The 18725-nt window shown below is 46.5% G+C and overlaps 1 protein-coding gene across 1 annotated transcript in view; it reads right to left on the reverse strand.

The window, feature by feature from the left end:
* Positions 1-592: 592 nt before the first annotated feature.
* Positions 593-18725, reverse strand: part of LOC122370418 — a 65085-nt gene continuing 46952 nt past the window's right edge. The window contains exons 53-72 of the mRNA XM_043346077.1: positions 18438-18584; positions 18101-18218; positions 17781-17929; positions 17282-17623; positions 16558-16963; positions 16202-16361; positions 15895-16060; positions 10760-10883; positions 10302-10552; positions 8596-8773; positions 7985-8201; positions 6254-6429; positions 5919-6004; positions 5420-5571; positions 4956-5046; positions 4696-4845; positions 4120-4359; positions 3859-3999; positions 1054-1176; positions 593-881 (exon numbers count right to left, since the gene is read on the reverse strand). Coding sequence (XP_043202012.1) covers positions 855-881; positions 1054-1176; positions 3859-3999; positions 4120-4359; positions 4696-4845; positions 4956-5046; positions 5420-5571; positions 5919-6004; positions 6254-6429; positions 7985-8201; positions 8596-8773; positions 10302-10552; positions 10760-10883; positions 15895-16060; positions 16202-16361; positions 16558-16963; positions 17282-17623; positions 17781-17929; positions 18101-18218; positions 18438-18584 — 3444 coding nt within the window. The 3' untranslated portion in view covers positions 593-854. The remainder of the gene's footprint in view (positions 882-1053; positions 1177-3858; positions 4000-4119; positions 4360-4695; positions 4846-4955; positions 5047-5419; positions 5572-5918; positions 6005-6253; positions 6430-7984; positions 8202-8595; positions 8774-10301; positions 10553-10759; positions 10884-15894; positions 16061-16201; positions 16362-16557; positions 16964-17281; positions 17624-17780; positions 17930-18100; positions 18219-18437; positions 18585-18725) is intronic.

The following is an 18725-nucleotide window of genomic DNA, read 5'->3' on the forward strand; positions in this document are numbered from 1 at the left end:
AGATGCCACAGACTTCGCCCGAGTCAATTGTGTAGGGGAGTAACAGATCCGTTTGGCGACGGAGAAAATGAGAGACTTTATCTATTTTCCCAGATGGAGTTGCGATCACTTGCTAAATTATTTTCTGAGCGAAGTTTAGTTTTTTTATACTTTTAAAAGCAGCGTGAATACAAAAATGCGTCCGTTTTACTAAAAAGTCAACTCGTTGGACTACTTCAAACGAGCAATAAAGTACCAGCTCTATTTTAAAATTATCCATTTTTAACGTTTTTCAAATCATGAACCGGTGATGCATGCTGCAACAATCCTTCCTTTTAGCGCGATACAGTTTATGACAGATGTAAAAGCAACAGCCAAAAACAACATGTATTTGAACAAACACAAATTGTAAAATACTTATTCCATGGTGCCTGGTTTTACCAGTTGTCAATCCTCGACCTCATGTGCAAATGTGGTTCACGGTGCTCTTTTTCTGCATTGTTTTAACGGCACTTAATGGTTACACGTAAGCTGCACATTCCAAATAAGCGTCTTTAAATGTAAACATTATTTTTTCGTAAAGCGTCCTAATAAGCATTTCAGTTTACGTATATGGTAATACCAAACAAAAGCGCTGGAAACATATTTATGTAGAATTAGATTCCAACTACACGCGAATTCTATGCATCTGACTTGTATCGATTACATGGTATGATGCTAAACAAAAGACACAAATACACACGTTGTCCGCTTTCACCGAGTCGAGCCTAGTCATGCGTGTTTCTCAGTTCCTTTTCCGTGTTATCGATCTCCGGTCATATTCTGTTGTAGGCCGAGTGCCGACGCTCCTCACTTGTTGAGCCTCATTGCCGAATTCATTCGCTGGCACCTTGTTTCTCCATCTGTGAAGGGTTTTCAAAAGTCAATATTTGAATTGTATGTCGATGACCAGGGGACGTGATCAATCGACACATATTTATAGGCCTTTTTTATCGAGACTGTTCGAAAGTCTGGCGAGTGACAAACCATTTGACGACGTGAAGCTGTCATCCACGCGTCCTTGTTCCCACTCACTTTGATAGTTTTCTTCAGCCACGACTTATTGTTGAGGTCCATCTTCCCTTCAAAGTAGAAATCGTTGACGTGGTTCAGCAGCTGGTCAACCTTTTCGGGAAACTGGTTGGACGGATCCTTTTTCTGTAGCGGCGGATGAATCAGGATCTTTAGCACATTATGGAAATCCAAGTGATGGCAATATCTGAACGTGATTTGGTAAAAGAAAACATGAAAATCGTCTATGGAGTGCAGGGCCCAGTTTCACCAAGCTCTGTTTGGGGTAGTTTCGGCGAAACTACCCCAAACCAGTTTCACCAAATGGGGTAGGTTCTGATTGGACACTTCCAAACTACCCCATGGGGCAGTTCTTATTTTACCCCAAATTTGCCATGCAAACAGATGCTCACGGTCCGTGAGCAACTGAACAAGCCAATCAATCAGCTGGCTGTCGTCGGTTCTACCCCAAATATCCGACCGAAATTACGGCAGACATTCGTGGGGTAATTTGTGAATATAATACCAATTGTGAGCAAGAATTGACAGTAAAACAATAATCAGAACATCATTTATTGAAGACCAATCACCTGTCAAGTTTGAGTATGCATTATTCATAACATACTTCAAGTTTCATCCAAGTATTTTACTGCATGTAGCCTGCGCCACCTATTCTTGTGATCTGCAAGACGAAAACAAGTATTATAGATGTCGCCCATAGCTGAATGCCGGGAATTTTACTTTTTTAGCTATTAAAGGGTTTCCTTCAACAGTGACCTTGAATACCGGATGAGGAAGCCTTGAAATATAAACAATAAAAACGCACATTCTTCACGGTGGTTACATGCTGACGCTGTGCCTTGTTGAAATGATCATAGATTCATAGTACTTCAACTTGTGTGATCTATTCGAATTATCATTTGAGGTACCTACTACCTACATATAATATGCCTTACGGTCAATGTCCAAATATCCAACAAATGTCAAGACGCTAACAACTGAACTCAAGATAAAAATGCCGTACCTAAATCAGCAAGAGGATGTGTCGTGCATACCTAGGTAATTCTCATTAGAAATAAAAAGCATATGGTGCAAGTAATTCGTAATAAGCCGTTGTTGAAAATATCAGGCCAAGTGGATTCGATACTTTCCATATCTGTTTTTCATTTTTGTCTTTGTTGTGCATATCTCAATAAAGTTGCGTTAACCCTCGCCCGTATTGGTGTTTTTCCAGCCGCGAACGTATAAGGGGGGGGGGGGGTCCGTTGGACCCTCCCCTTGCCGTTTCGCCCCTGATCGAGCTAGAGCTTCGCGGAAAAAACGAGCGTGTTGCTCGTGACGAGAGGAAGCCGATGATGCCCAATTTTAAGGTCCTAGGTCATTGGTTGACCTTGCAGGTCAGGTCAATGACCCAAAAGTCGGGAAAATCGGGACCTGTTAGAACGTCGTGAAGTGTGGCTGTTATGGGTTTTTTTGGGGTGCTGATCACGAATATCATGTTAGTTTTGATCACAGATGATGTCTTCATGCATTTAGGCCAGGTCGGGTCAGGTCAGGTCAGGTCAACCAGTAAGGGTATTCGTAGTAGGTGGCAACCGCCTCTAACAGCTTCGTAACATGTTACGAAGGCACCAAAACTACTTCGTAAATGTTCATATGGTTGCTAAATTCGAACTCAGCTCCAAAAACTGGTCTAGAAACATGTAAAACTCGAAAAAGTGAACCGAGGTCATCAAAGGTCAATGACCTGACCTGACCTTCAGGTGACCTTGACACCCACCCTAATGCATGGGGGCAACATCATATCACATGTTTGAACGCTTGAAACCACGAAAAGACTGCAAACGCGCGGCTAATGCGAGCCGACATACGCCGAATCGCGATTCCGGCCAAACATGGTCTCGAAAAGTAGGTCACAGGTCAAAGGTCATTTGGGTCAGGGTCATGAAAATTTTAGGGTAGGTGTAAAATTGATGAACGCGAGGGTACTGAAAGTTTCGTCGCGATCGGCCGCTTTTTACGCGAGTTATTTGCGAAAAACCATGGGGGGGGGGTCCGTTCGACCCCCCCCCCCCTATACGGGCGAGGGCCGTGCCGTGCATCTGTACCGTATGTATTTTGTAATGCACATTAGAAATAAAAAGCATCTGGTGCAAAAGATTTGTAGTTAAAAGTCGTCAAAAATACCAAGCAATCGATACTAAAACATGCACTAATTTACTAAAATATTCTTATTATAAAACACTTAACATCTAATCTAATTTAACATCTAATGTAATCTAAAACATCTCATCTGAACATCTAATTTACTAAAACACTAATTAATTTTGAAACATTTGATACTATTCGATAATAAAACATGCCTTTTGTTCTGTATCCATCCATCATCCATCATATCCATCCATCAAGATTCGCGGTTGTGCATTGCATTCCTTTCTCAATAAAGTTGTGAATCTTGGAAACTGAGGTGCCATGGTGCCATCGTTACCAAGGTGATTGGTAGACAAATACAAGAAGCCAAATCAAATGTGTTCTTCATTTCACGCCGTCGTGAAATGAAATTCTCGACCAATCAAAACGTTCCGTTGTTTTGCTGATGCTGCTTGCTTAGCAAACATTCACAAGAGATGCCGAAACTACCCCATGGGGGTAGTTTGAGCTGGTGAAACTGGATTTTACCCCATGGGGCAGAATGGAAATCTACCCCATGCCGAAATTACCCCACTTGGTGAAACTGGGCCCTGGAGTCATTTCAAATTAACTGTTATCGTAAAAATGATTCATTGTTGGACCCAGTTGATGCGTGTTTATTCACAGACTCTTGCTTACCGATTCATCTGTCGAAGTAGGCGCCAGGGGCCCGACGTTGTTCAGTTTTGGTTTTCCGATACCGGTCATCAGCTTCATGCGGTTCACCAGGAATTCGATCACCTCGTACTCGTTACCCTGCTTCATCAGATCCAGTTTTACCTGAAACAAACGGCATATAGCGTCAGTCACAAAACTCATTTTCGCACAGAATGATAGACTTTAGCAGGATTAATCTACAGTAGCGCAAGAAAAATGTATCCAAACCTCCTGGAAACTCACCTCCTGGAAGCTTTTAATGATGACCGTCAGGAAGATATTGATGAAGATACACGTCATAGAGATTGTGAAGGTGAAGAGCATGAGTGGACCCAGGACCCGGTTGGCTGCCGAGATCCCCATGAAGTCGAACTTTCCCAGCATCATGGCGAATGAAGCCTCCACGCTGGCGATAATGTTTGTGAAGTCGGCCATCATCGATCCGAGCAGCAGGAAGAAGGTGCTGCTGAAGGCCACGAAAATCTGAAAACGTAGAAAATGATGGTCGTTACACTATATAAAATGATGATCATTACACTATAGCTCTACTAAATTACGTCTTTTTAGTTCCGCTTTTGTAGAACACAGTCAACTTGAAATTCTTCGAAAACTGCTTAAAATGTACTATGCTGAAGCAGTAAAAAGTGTGTTCTTAAAATGACGAAAATGTCTCCAAATGGGTACTAAATTGAACGTAAGAGTGCCTATTCCGCGTAAAACCATAAACGAAGAACATTCCTAGATAGTAATGACTGTACCGTGACCTGATAATGTCTGAGCCCATTTCATTCCTCATCTGTGCACGCTTCGCCAACTTACCACTACGAAGACGACAATGAATCCCACTAGGTCTCCAGCGCACTGTTTCAATGTCGAAGTGAGGAAGCCCATCCGCTTGTTGAACCTCAGAAGCTTGATGAACTTCAGTGTGCCAAAGAAGACCAAGAAACCTATGATGTATCCAAAGGTCTGCAAAAATCGCATCGGCAATCAGTTGTCGTTCGGGTTTGCGGCCTTGTGTGGGACGTCACTTATCATAAGGATCATTCATTCACAAATAGCACGCTTATTTAACTTACCTCGTCTAGGTAGTTGACGAATTGCAGTTTAATGTAGCCTCTTCCGCGAGTTTCCTTGAATGTGTCCATGATTCGATTCGCCATAAACAGTCTGAAACGCGACGGTGAGCCCCTCATATCAGAACACCGTTGTTTATAAGCATGCATGACGGTCTAGTTTTTCAGCTAACTACGTTTGCGTAATTCTGATGCTTTGGCTCATAACGTCAAGGGAGATTACTAAAGAAAGGCTTAGATACAATTAAACAACTATAAACAAAAAAAGTCACTATAAACAACAGTCAATAGACACAAACGATAGACACAATAAATGCCGTTAGCCGAATGCATGTGTCACGTAGCGATGGGTAATCAATATCATGAAAGTGACGAAGGTATAGAGGTAATGAGTAGGAGCGAAAAGAGCAGGGGTTGATTTCAGGCAGATATGAGTTCACGAAGGACTGTTTCACGACGCGCCTTACCTATAGAGGTAGAATACAACAGAGGTGTACCCCAAAGTGATGACCGTTAGTTCAAGGTAGTTCCAAGGGTCGTTCAGATATTGACCCTTTTGCTTCTTCGCTCTCTTGACCTCTCGCACGGTGTAGTAAATAATGAAGATGACAAAAGTTACCTGCAAGAGGAGTTTGTTTCATCGTGATCTTATAGGCAGTTTTGTACACCTTGGTGTAGACAGAGTATCGCATAATTTTACCTTGGGTTTGAACACGCGTCTAGTTTATAGCATCTCAATTAATGTAGAGTTGATTCAGTGGGTCAGTGTTGATGTTCTTAATTTGTTCCTCGCTTTCTTGAGGATTGTATCGAGGCCCACTCGTTCTAAGGTAGTTGATGTAATATTAGCAAACTCATCCTAAACGATACTATGAGATTTACTGTGATTACCATCAACCATTCTAGCTTAATGGTAAAATAACGTCAATGAAGTGCCACGGTTTCAGTTTTCGTCGACGTACTCACATCACAAATGAGTACAAACAGTCCGAAGCCAGAGTTATAAGTTTGGAGACGAACCGGCTGGAACTTGAAGAATGGGATTATTCCGCCTGAAAGGACACGGGGAAGAGTCGTTACTAGAATGTCCATCGCGAGCGCTGCTCATGCTGCTTACCATTTCAAACAAACGAAACTCATATGAATCAGCCACCCTGAGGTCATATGCACGCAGCTGACGCTTATTTCATGCAGAAATATTTGCATAATGCTTGCATAATGTCGCACTGCTCCGAAATAGTTCCCACGGGCGTTCCACAAGTACCATGCTTGAGACATGACCTCTACCATTTCTCACTCACCATCCGGTCCGAACTCTGCGACAATTGTGCAGCCGACGAACAGGTTGACCTGGGCGTTGAACAGCGAGAACTCGATGAACACGGCACGGGTCTTTTCGTCAATCCACTGCTGTTCCTGGAGCCGCCACATTTCGCTGATAAGACGAGCTCGACTGCCCTTCAGCTCCACGACGTAGCTGTAGACACACGGGAGGGGACACAGTACAGTCGCGTTGGTCCTCAGAAGAGCGAGAATTCTGTCAAGGCTGTGTGTGCGTGACAAAATATTTTGCCCATATTTATATGCAATAGAAGGTGCTTTGTCAATGGCTCGTTGCATGTTAAAACATTGAAACCTGAGGAACATTAGCGATATTTAACCTTCCAGGCGGTGGGGGGGGGGGGGCAATTTTTTGCCCCCCCTTTACTTTTTTCGATATATCTCGAGAACCGCTGCGCCGATCGTCACCAAACTTTCAGTATCCTCCCGGGAGCAGCTAGCGCACATGGTGACCAAAAATTTTTCCAAAGGCCATGATAGGTTGGCCGCTAATGACGAAAGAGTGACGTCATTTTTGCCATTTTCGACCCAAAAAAAGGTTTCGCGGGAAGAGCTGTCAAGCCTACAGCTTTAGAGATACAGAAAAATGTTTTAGACATAAAAGGTGTAGAATCAAAAGGGCTACAAAACTACTATTTCGGTTTTTCGAATTTTTCGAATTTTGACCCCCAAAAATCAAAAAATAGATTTTTTGAATATAATAGCCAAAAAATCCAAAAAGTTTTTCGAATTTCGAAAAAACCGGAATATATGTGATAGTCCCTACCGCCTTCTATCTACATACCAAATTTGAGATCGATACCTCGTTTTTTGGCCAAGTTATAGCGAAAAAACTGTTCAAAATTGATGACGTCAAATTTTCAAACTCAATTTTTGGCAATTCTAGACCTCGTAGCGCAAAACAAAGACCACCATTAGACTCCTCGTGACAAGCTGCATCGAATCGATACCCATTTTGTGCAAAAATATCAACTTTGAAATTTGACCTTTTTTGACCTGACCTTGACCTGACCTCCACCAGAAAGTGGCCTAAACCGTGCCTGATGCTCTTATAACCAACACCATTGAGTTGGAAATGAAAAACTGGCCATAAAACATGCATCACATAACCTTAGTAAAGTTGGGCTCATGTGGTGACCCTTGGTGACCTTTGGTGACCTGACCTGTGACCTGACCTGGTATGACCAGTGACCTCTAATAGCAACATATGTACTAGACAACTGACGCCTTATCGCTGATTTTCGACAAAATGCGTTTTACTCGGTGTTATAGCGCTTTCCCTAGAAGCCCTGTGAACGGTGAAACATTTTATCTTTGACCTGACCTGTGACGTCATCGGTGACCCCGAGGTCAATGAAATTTGGTTTCCCTCGACAAATTTGACAGGGCTATCAAACGCCGTTTGAATTTTTCGGATCCGTCCAGTAGTTTCGGAGATACGGGGGGGGGGGGGGCAAAAAAGAGCCCCCCCCCCCCACCGCGTGGAAGGTGGCTGGTAGGCCCACCGCCTGCCGGGTTAATAGCTACAATCTATGATAAAAGAGACGCATGGCACTGCGGGGACATGGTTTCTTGCCACTTATTTAGCTGGTGCATATCAGTACATGAATATGCCCATCAGATATACGCTTACCTATGAACGCGAATATGCTACCTATACGCATGAACCCCGGAGATCCAATGTCACTCACCCTCCGCCGCCGTACCAGCCGAGGTCTCCCCAGAACGGGTACGAGTCCAGGCTGGAGGCGCTCCTGTGACGGTACTCCTTCAGGTTGAACGGTCGCCGGTGGGCCAGAGAGGCGTTCCAGCCCAGGCCAAAGTCGCCGCTCTCCTCGTATAACAAGTTGCTGAACTTGTGGCACTCGCGGGTGAGGTTCCGCATCACCTTAGGTACGCGGCATGTGTCTGAAACGCCACGGGATTATGGTCAAGATAGGGTTCCAGAGCCATGCACTGTATTTAAAAAACAAGATGATTTTATAGTACCATTCGTCAAACTTTTCTACGCACTTTCCATTGCAAATGTGGTTCTAAACACGCAGCAGTTCACGAATAGTAGCCGCCGCAATACAGGTATGTTTCAGAAAATAGAAAACCTTTTCGATGGCCGTTATTTTTTTTTTCTCAGGTGCCGCTGCACCCATGGAATTTTCACTTAAATTTGAAACATATGCCTTCAAAGCAGTACATCATTTCATGAAACAAGCTTGGTTTTTCATTTACAAGGCATTCCGGACACCTAGCTGCTATGTGCGAGGGAGGAACACGGAAATGAGGTGGTCGCATCTTTGTAACTTACTCTCCTCTCTGATGCGGACCTGTCGCATCACCCCGTTGCCTAGCAACAGATGGACTCTGTCGCTGATGAGGTTCTTCTCCTTGCCACGTGGTTTTTGTCCCGAGTAGTCTGTGTCGATTTTCAGCTGGGGAACCATCACCGAGCGAGTCCAATTCCAGAAACGGCTCGTGTTTCGAACCTGGAATGGATGGACAAAACACACCTGAGACTCTCCGATGGCACGACACAATTGTGTGTAAATTGCATGTCAGGCTCAGTTACAACGGTTCCATGACAACTGAACCAGTGACAACTGAACCAGGACAACTGAACCAGTGACAACTGAACCAGGGACAACTGAACCAGTGACAGCTGAACCAGGGACAACTGAACCAGTGACAACTGAACCAGTGACAACTGAACCAGGGACAACTGAACCAGTGACAACTGAACCAGTAACAACTGAACCAGTGGACAACTGAACCAGTGACAACTGAACCACTAACCAGTAGCCCAGCGAGCAATTTTACTCCGGGCCCAAGCAGGCTGAAGTGCGGCTTGCCCGAGATTTTTAGTCGGGCTTAAGTCGGCTAGCGCTTGGACTAAAGTCGGCTAGCGCTTGGGCTAAAGGACACAAAAACGCCGACTAAAGCCTATGCTCTGCCGGAGGTATGCCCTCTGGGCCTCTCGGCGAGCTCAGGACGGCCGTTGTTTAGCCCTAGTTGTGCGACGTTTGGCGTAAGTCCGATGTAAGCCCGAGCAGTGAATCCATTTATATACCGGAGATTCCTCTGGGCCCAGGCGGGCTGAACTCTGCCAAGCCCACGTTGCGTGCCCTGTCTGTCCCGAGTTAGGCCATCAAAGTGAATATTATTTATACGTTGCTAACTATTCGGGCGTCCCAGGTGGGCGTAACGGTTACCACACCAGTTCGCGACCACCAGGCTCTGTCAGCCCTGTCAGCCGCCGTACGGCTCTCGGACGGACACTCTAATAGATCGGACACAGATCAATTGGCAGACCGGCAGATTGGCACAGACCGTCCATCCAGCCACGCGCTACCTTATACCTATATACAGCGCAGTACGACGTTAGTTGTCCACTGGTTCAGTTGTCCGCTGGTTCAGTCGTCCACTGTTTCAGTTGCCATACTGGTTCAGTTGTCACTGGTTCAGTTGTCACTGGTTCAGTTGTCACTGGTTCAGTTGTCATACTGGTTCAGTTGTCACTGGTTCAGTTGTCACTGGTTCGGTTGTCACTGGTTCAGTTGTCACTGGCTCAGTTGTCACTGGCTCAGTTGTCACTGGTTCAGTTGTCACTGGTTCAGTTGTCCACTGGTTCAGTTGTCCACTGGTTCAGTTGTCCACTGGTTCAGTTGTCACTGGTTCAGTTGTCCCTGGTTCAGTTGTCGCTGGTTCAGTTGTCACTGGTTCAGTTGTCGCTGGTTCAGTTGTCACTGGCTCAGTTGTCACTGGTTCAGTTGTCCCTGGTTCAGTTTTACTGGTTCAGTTGTCCCTGGTTCAGTTTTACTGGTTCAGTTGTCCCTGGTTCAGTTGTCACTGGTTCAGTTGTCTGCCTACCAGTTACAACAGCTCCTGCTTGTAAAAGCAGCAATAATGCACCAGGCATTAGCGCGAACTGTACCAGCTTATCTCAAGCATACGTTATAAAGCAAATGTTTACTTTGATTATTCGATTTAGCAAAGCAACTAATGCTGGAGACTTACCGCATTAAATGATAGCATGAAGTCGTTGGGCTGCAGGAAGTGATTCTCCAGCGACTCTCGGATCAGGTAACAGTTGGGGTCGCGCGTGCCGTAGCTGATGGTGAGCAGCACCCACAGGAAGAAGGCGTAGGCGGCCATTTCCTGCAGGATGTCCCACATTTTTATCTCCTTCTGTCGCTCCCGCTTGGCGGCCTCGATCTTGGCCGGGTCCACCGGCTGGTACTTCACCTTACGGTCGGTGTTCTTCTTACCTGTGGAAATATTAAGCGGTGAAGTGACAAACTGGCATTATGTTTCCTTTCTTTTCTTTTCCCACTGTCCCTATCCTTGATTACTCTCTGCTTTGACTCGTTTCGGTTGCCACTTTGTACACTATTTTTCTCTTTTTTTAAGTTTATTTATCAAGTTTTTTTTCGATCTCCCCGAGCGACATCAACGCCCGCGAAAGTACGACTCACGTGGCACGTGCATCCACTCCTCATCCGGCTGTAGCTCTGGGTCCTTTTCGTCGTCATCAATATCGTCATGGCCGTCGTCGAGCTTCTTACAGACGGCCGATACAAACATCGCCGTGAGGAGCACCTGTATGTTACAAAGGGCATATTAGCGGCTAGTGAAATGGCAGACATTAATTCAAGTAAAAATAACAATTTGAAAATATGTATAATCACACGACCTTTCTTATGTTCCAAAAATATGTAGGCACCTATGTTATGTTAGAACATAGACCTCTGTATACATGGACTGGACACAGAAAATCCGGCCATGACCACAACGGCCCTAAAAGTAAATGCTTATAACTCGAGAGTCAGTTCACCTACGACATCCATTTTTTCACCGCCGCATAGCCCCATTCATTGAAAATGATGGGGATCATCCGCCGCACCGATGCGGTGTAACGGGGGAGCACCAGCACGTGGCGCGTGAGAGATGTTTGTGAAAATGGCGTGACAGTATCTCGGGAACGGCTTGACCGAATGAGTCCAGATTTGGCACACAGCTAGGTATTACACACCTGCCAATAACGCATGTCCCAATTTTGAGGTGCCGATGCACGTGCGCACGTGCACACCCCTTTTTTGTATCTCAGAAACTACTCGTCCGATTTCGCTCAAATTTTGTATACGGCAACAGCCTAACAACCATTGCTGGTTCACACCTCAAGCAAGGGGTGCGACTGCACGTGCGCACGTGCACACCCCTTGTTCATATCTTGGAAACTAGCCGCCCGATTTAGCTGAAACTTTGTATCTGCCTCCCTAAGAGCCAAGCTAAACGTTCCTGATACTCATCGCAAGCTTGAATTGCCGCTGCACGTGCGCACGCGCCACGCGCGCACCCCAATTCGTGGCTCGGAAACTAGCGGTTCCGTTTTGTTTTGCTGAGATCTTCTACGCAGCAATGTACTCCATAACCACTGGCGACTTATACATTTGCGGATCTTAGAAACTTATTTCCCAACTGGACTGAACTTCTGCATTATCAGGTGCGGCTGCACGTGCGCACGTACACACCCCTTGCTTATATCTTGGAAAGTATCCGTCCGATTAAGCTGGAATTTTGTCTATGCCTCCCCAAGAGCAAAGCTAACTGTTTCTGATTCTCGTCACAAGCTCGAAGTGCCGCTGCACGTGCGCACGCGCCACGCGCGCAACCCTAATTGGTAGCTCGGAAACTAGCAGTTCCGTTCTGCTGAGATCTTCTACGCAGCAATGTACTCCATAGCTTAACCACTAGCGACTTATACACTTGGTATCCTAGAAATTTGCTTTCGAACGGGACTGAACTTCTGTATAACGATGAAGTTAATTGGCAGTAAAAGCACATGCATTGTAAAATATATGTATTGCAGATCAGACTGAGCACACTTAGGTATACATAGCTGATAGTTCTTCAGCACCGAAAAAAATCCAGCTCATCAACCAGTAGGTACCCACTCATCGGTTAGCTGCACGATGTAGCATTTTCACATGACAAACAGCAAAGCAAACAACAGAGCTAACAACAATGCAGGATTCACTCGCGGACGCTTTATCAATTAGCTGTGCGATTTTTTTTCGAGAAAACTGGCTCACTGTTGAACCGCCCAATCCCGGGAAGAGCTGTTGGGTGCTTGTTCGGGTGGAAGAGGTGCCGTTTTTCCCCAATCAGTCACCATGAAGACAGGGCACTCGAAAAAGATGTGCTAGAGAGTATATGCTTTCCCGCGTCACACGGCTCACCGACCCGCCAATGGTCGAGCACTTATTGCACTTCTCGAAAAGGTTCCTTGAAATCCGCTGTAATAATAGCAAGAGCCCAACAGTGGCTATGCCCAACAATGTAATGGCTTACACAGAGCTGTTGGATGTCCGCGGATAAGTGCTGGTGCAGGTCATAGTCTTCCACCACCGATGGCGGTAGGATGAAAATGGGAAGAAGGATGAAGCGGGATGGCATTCCATTCATATGGCGCTGACGGCTACTGAGCTCTTGGTTGCTAAACTGGATCATCATGCAGTGTCCCTTGTGCGGTCTGGGTGTTCGTCAAAATGATGACAGAAAAGTACACGCGGTAGCGTTTAGCCGATACACGACCCTTGTGGGCCATGTAGCCGGTGGCCAAGGCCGCATTGGATGTCGTGGGTCGTGGTCCCCCATGACGGTGCGATACTAGCCAGCTGGCCAGTCCACCTGCCACCTCTTCTTGGTGGACCGCGCAACGACCTGCGTGAGGGTGCGGACGTCAACCGGGGTCATCTGCTGGGACAGCCCGGCCGCTTCCTTGGCCAGGGCGTCCGCCCTCTCGTTGTCGGCGAGTCCACAGTGGGCTGGGGCCCATTGCAGCTGTATTGTGCTGCCGTCAGCCGTCAGGCGCTACACTTGGGCCGCAGCGCCTCCAGCCAGGAGTTGCCTAGATTCAAAGGCGTCAGCAGTTGCTCGATCGGCGGAGCGACTCGGCCTCGCCGGCCTACCGGACACTGCGGCCGATCTTGTCGCTCCTTTTCTATCATGTCCTAAATGGGCCACTCTTTTAGAGAGCGTGCGCCGTACAACTCGGTGAGGACCTTGGCCGGCAGAATAGTTTGCTGGGCGGCGACCGGAGCCGGCTCGATCCCTGCTACTACGGCCTGTGCGGGGCTATGCAGCGGTCAGCTGACAGTCGCACGTAGCTACCGCTGGAGCAGCCAGATGGCGGAGAGCGGGATCGTTAGGACAGCGGCTGCGTGCTCCAGTGTTCCGTCCACGCATCCCGATGAACGACGCTGTAGGCAATGATTCTCCACATCAGGTCAGCCTGTGGAGCTGCATCGTGGGCTACACCCGGGAGCAAAGGCTGTATCAGCCTCACTGTGCCAAATAGTGCTTAATGAGGTCACTGTACTCTTCAGCAAGCACCGAACACTGCTGATCAATTTTCCCTCCTACATCATGTCGGCGACTGCTGCTGCTCCTGGAGTTGGCATTTCGATGATGTGCTATCCTGGGGGCATTGTTCGTTGGCGGCTCGTTGACTATCTCTGTGAGTGGCGTCACTGAAAGAAATAGAGAAAAAAGTATGTCGGTCACACTTTATAGGATAATGTGTGCTTGGCGGTAATCTTTTACTTTTAAGAACAAGCGGCCCTCGCCAAGCATGATCCACAAAGTCATTACGATAGCATGACAAGAACAAGTAAATGTGTTTGTAAAATTGAGGTTTCGGATAGATTTATGTATTGCAAAACTGCCTTTACACAGTGATACTTGATATTAACCTACGTCCTACAAGCACATCTGCATTGAGAGGCAAACGACTTAAAAGTAATAATGAATGTAAATGCGTCAAGATTGCTATTTTACAGTTTAATCAAAGACACTTACAAATAGATTGATTCGAATTCGATGACATTGATTATCTTGTCTACGAGCATGCCTTCCAACCATGGCAGGCAGTGCAGTAACTAATCTGGTTTATTGAATACCGACTTTGGCGAGCAAACATACCAGAGAAAAAGCAGCAAAGACAAATAACAATGAAGCAAGTTATAAAGCATTACTCACGCCTGGAAGGATCTGGCTAAGGGTGGATGGAACCACAGTGTATAGATGTAACGATGCGTCAATCAGGAACGTTTGCTTGCTCTTCCTGTGGGCTCTTGTAGGTAAATGGTCTTCTCCAAAATGCAGCTAAAAAACGAACAATTGTTCAACAAATAACCTTCTACTTGTGACATTTAATAACGTATCAGTTTGTATGCACACCGACACCAATTATTCAACCGAAACTTGATAAGTCCTCAATATGAAACACTTAAAAGCGAAACTTAAATATACAATTCCAACTTTATGCCTTGCTTTATGCCTATTTTATGACAAAACACGTAGGTCTGGGAATAATGCTAATGATACTTTACAGAAAGTCACGTGCTCTTTTCCGTCGCCGTCATTAAGACGAATTTATTTAAGACGGTCCGTCATGAGCGTTGCACTTTTATCCCCTTTCAGAGCAATAAAACCGATTTAACGTTATACTGTTTTTGAGAACAAGTATCCTAGAATACAACAGCATAGGAAATTAGCTCAAATGCTCACCAACTACCGGATATTTATCCGCATACAACTACAACGATCATAATCTGTTGGATTACACGATCAACAGTTTTAAGTCGTTTGTTGTTATTTTTAGTTATGATATCAACTATTCAGGTGTGAATAAGCGGTAGTTGTGGGGACCATGGTTGTATTCAAAGTTTCAACGAAATGGGACTGTTTATTTCCGAGATATAATGGAAGGGTGCGCACGTGCGCACGTGCAGCGGCACCTCAACATTGAGACAAACACCAGCAATGGTTATAAGACACTTGGGTATATGCAAAATTTCAGCTAAATCGGGCGGCTAGTTTCCAAGATATGAACAAGGGGTGTGCACGTGCGCACGTGCAGTCGCACCGGCACCTGCAATTGGGATTTTGCGTGCATCGGCACCTCAAAATTGGGACATGCGTTATTGGCAGGTGTGTAATACCTAGCTGTGTGCCAAATCTGGACTCATTCGGTCAAGCCGTTCCCGAGATACTGTCACGCCATTTTCACAAACATCTCTCACGCGCCACGTGCTGGTGCTCCCCCGTTACACCGCATCGGTGCGGCGGATGATCCCCATCATTTTCAATGAATGGGGCTATGCGCCGCGGTGGTGAAAAAATGGATGTCGTAGGTGAACTGACTCTCGAGTTATAAGCATTTACTTTTAGGGCCGTTGTGGTCATGGCCGGATTTTCTGTGTCCAGTCCATGTATACAGAGGTCTATGGTTAGAATTATATAGATTTAAATGTTTCCAAATAAATCGGCCACAGGCCTTCATCAGTGAAACAATCGAAAGACACGTTCAATCGTTGTATTCTGGATTCGACTCCAAATGCATTAGTTATTTGGTGCGCTGACGAATTTGGCAGCAAGAGTCACCTTAGAGGAATATTCTTCAAGTTAACGAAAGATGTATCAGTTGGAACCCTGACTCTTCTATCATATTGAATTTCAAACAATGCTTAAGTACATTTGCTAAAGTTGCCATGATCACGAGGCCCCGCAGATCTATGCACTAAAAGTATTGCAGCCGTGAGCCGACCTTGATGGGCTGTGTCAGCAGCACGGACGAGATGAACGAGATCATCAGCGAGGTCAGCCACTTGGTGGTCTTCTCGTTGCCGAACGTGATGCCGTACGCCCAGAGGAAGAAGATGCTGGCGCCCATGCTGGCGAACGTCAGGAACCAGGCGATGTACACGCACCACCTGTTGAGAAAAATGGTTGGAGCCGTGAAGGCTTATTGCTCTTTTTTTGTAACTTGCCACGGTAAGAAACTGACGAAAGCCACACTGGTCTCAGACAAGATCTGGCTTTAAAAAGGTAACACTGTTCGTGTAAAAACTCACCATGGGAAGGAGAAGGGTTTCTTTTTAGGCTGAGCTTTTGCAGAAGGTCTCATAGAATCTTCATCATCTTCGCCATTTTCTGAGGGGTCTTCGGTCCTTTTCGCCGTTTTGGCCCTCGCCGGCTCATCCTGGAACTTCCCAGATTTTATCTGTTCCTCTCCTGGAAACCATATGAAGAAATTTGTGAGACGCATACCTTTCCTGGATTCGATTTTATCGTAATGTAGTCTATTACCAATTCAAATGATTTTACGGAGAGCCAGCTCATTTAGCTTTAATTAATCCTTATTTCCCAATCATACTATTTAAGCTGCACTTAATGGTCTCTAAGCCAAGACGAGTAGATCGCTACTCACTTTGTTTTTTGACGGCCTGTTCGACGCGATTCTCGTGGAGGCGCCGCGGTCGCGACTTTCTGAAGAGCAGCACGATGAGGAACGACGGCGGGAACACGATCAGGTTGGCCATGACGCCGACCCCGATCTGCTCCGGACTAAGCGAGAACGGTCCGAAGGAGATGGAGCCGGTGCCCGGCTGCTGCGGCACCAGGCCGTACCACATGGCGTTCACCAGCATTGAGAGGTACAGCAGCGCCATGCAGGCCGAGACCCGCTGCACGCGCGTGAACCGGCTGCGCGGCGGCCGCATGAACACCGAGAACCACAGGTGGCCGTCGGACAGGTTCTTCCGGGAGCTGGTGTTGAAGAGGTGCTGGAACTGCAGCATCTGCTCCCGGCCGGCCACCGCCAGCAGACGGTCGATCTGGAAACGATCGGCGGTGAACGGTTCAGAAAAACTCAAAATGCTGTAGTGAGCCGGCATTTCGCTGCGATTTTATGTAAGGTCCAAATAAAACTGATACGTAAACGTCTCTAAGTGACCGTCATTCACCAAATTTTTTCGCTTTGTGCCATTCTTTTCGGTCTCGCTATTCTGTCCTATTCCTCAATATCCAAACGTAACTTTCACTTTCTACATAATAGGAGGCCCTCATCCTCCCCTCTTCAACTATCCATCACCCCCTCCACCTTCCACCTACTCCTTACATCCACAGAGAACTTCTCCCGCACCCCGTCTCACCTGTCCGTCTCCCTCCTCCACGGCGAACCACTTGTTGGCGATAAACTGCCACTTCTCTCCGGTCTGCACGTCGCGCACCACCATGAAGTTGAGGTACCAGGAGGCGGCGCCGCCCTTGCCAGAGTTGTCGTGCCAGATGCGCAGGTAGCTCAGCTGGCCCAGCGGACGCGGCGTGGCCATCACGAAACTGTCGGTGGCCGAGCGGCGCAGGATCGGACGCTGCGGGTCGGCCAGCGTGCGCACGTCCGTCTCGTCCCGCTCGCCCGACAGGATGAACTGCACCTTGCTGTCGCACTCCGAGTTGGTTTTGCTGCCCGTGATGATGAGGATTTCGTATAGATACTGTGGGGGAAAGAGCAGGTGATAAGCCGGATTGAGCTGATGGAGCATTCGTCATTCGACAACTCAGCGTCGACAATCGGTCTCGCACGTATTAACAAGTGATATCGACGATCCAGTATCCAGGTGGACCAGCCTCATGACTCGGCATTTGACCAACCTTATGGCTCGGATGGTTGTCGGGCAGCGGCGTGGCTCCAATCTGCTGAAGATCCTTCTTATCCTTCCATCTCGCCCAGAACATCAAAATCAGGTAGATAGCGAAGGAGATAATCAGCGTGAGATATATCGATAGGTTATCCATAAAACCTGAAAGAAAGAAAGTCTTCATTGATATGCTCGACAGGTCGAAACCTTCCGCCGTATTTTAAACCGTTGTTTCATCTTGTAACCAACTCGGTTTCAGATTGCAGGGATTACTTTCGTTTGAGCACACAAACAAATATGAATTACAGTATGAGTTCTTTTTCCCGGACACACCTGCATTAGCGAACACGTAGTCAAAGTCGATGGCGTTGGGCATTACGAAGAACCCTGAGCCGAAGGAAGTCAGATGGTTGCAGGTACACATGGTCGCCTTATGGTTGGCGTCAATCACCTGAAACAATAACGTCAGTCGTCAGATGAATGACGTCAGTCGTCAGATCATGCAAGATCACCATTAATGCGTAATGCGAGGCTAAAACGAAAGGTTCCTTCTCTTCTTAGGAGACGTCAAATTCTCACTTTTCTTAACATCTGGTGCTTCACATATGACCCGAATGTCGATCAATCAATCGTCGACGTTTATGTTTTCGACAGTATTAATACATCTCACCGTGCACCCGTCGCTGTCCCATGAGTCACTGAGCGTGTTGTAGAACAGGCAGCTCGAGGTGTACACCCGTACAGTGTAGTTTGTCGAATACACCCGCGTCATGTTAGACATGGTCAGGTTCACTGACAACGGGTCGTCGAAGAATTCCTGGAGGCGAAGAAACGTCGGATTCGATGGCTGAAGAAAGCAAAGTGGTTGGTTGGCAGTGACTCTCTTCATCAGTCATTTGTGATCCATTGTTCTGATATAAATTATTTTCATTTTATTGGTTTACTTATCTTTTAATCT

Source organism: Amphibalanus amphitrite, unplaced genomic scaffold (assembly GCF_019059575.1).
Source record: "Amphibalanus amphitrite isolate SeventyFive unplaced genomic scaffold, NRLGWU_Aamphi_draft 000003F_arrow, whole genome shotgun sequence".
In the NCBI taxonomy this organism is placed as follows: Eukaryota; Metazoa; Arthropoda; class Thecostraca; order Balanomorpha; family Balanidae; genus Amphibalanus; species Amphibalanus amphitrite.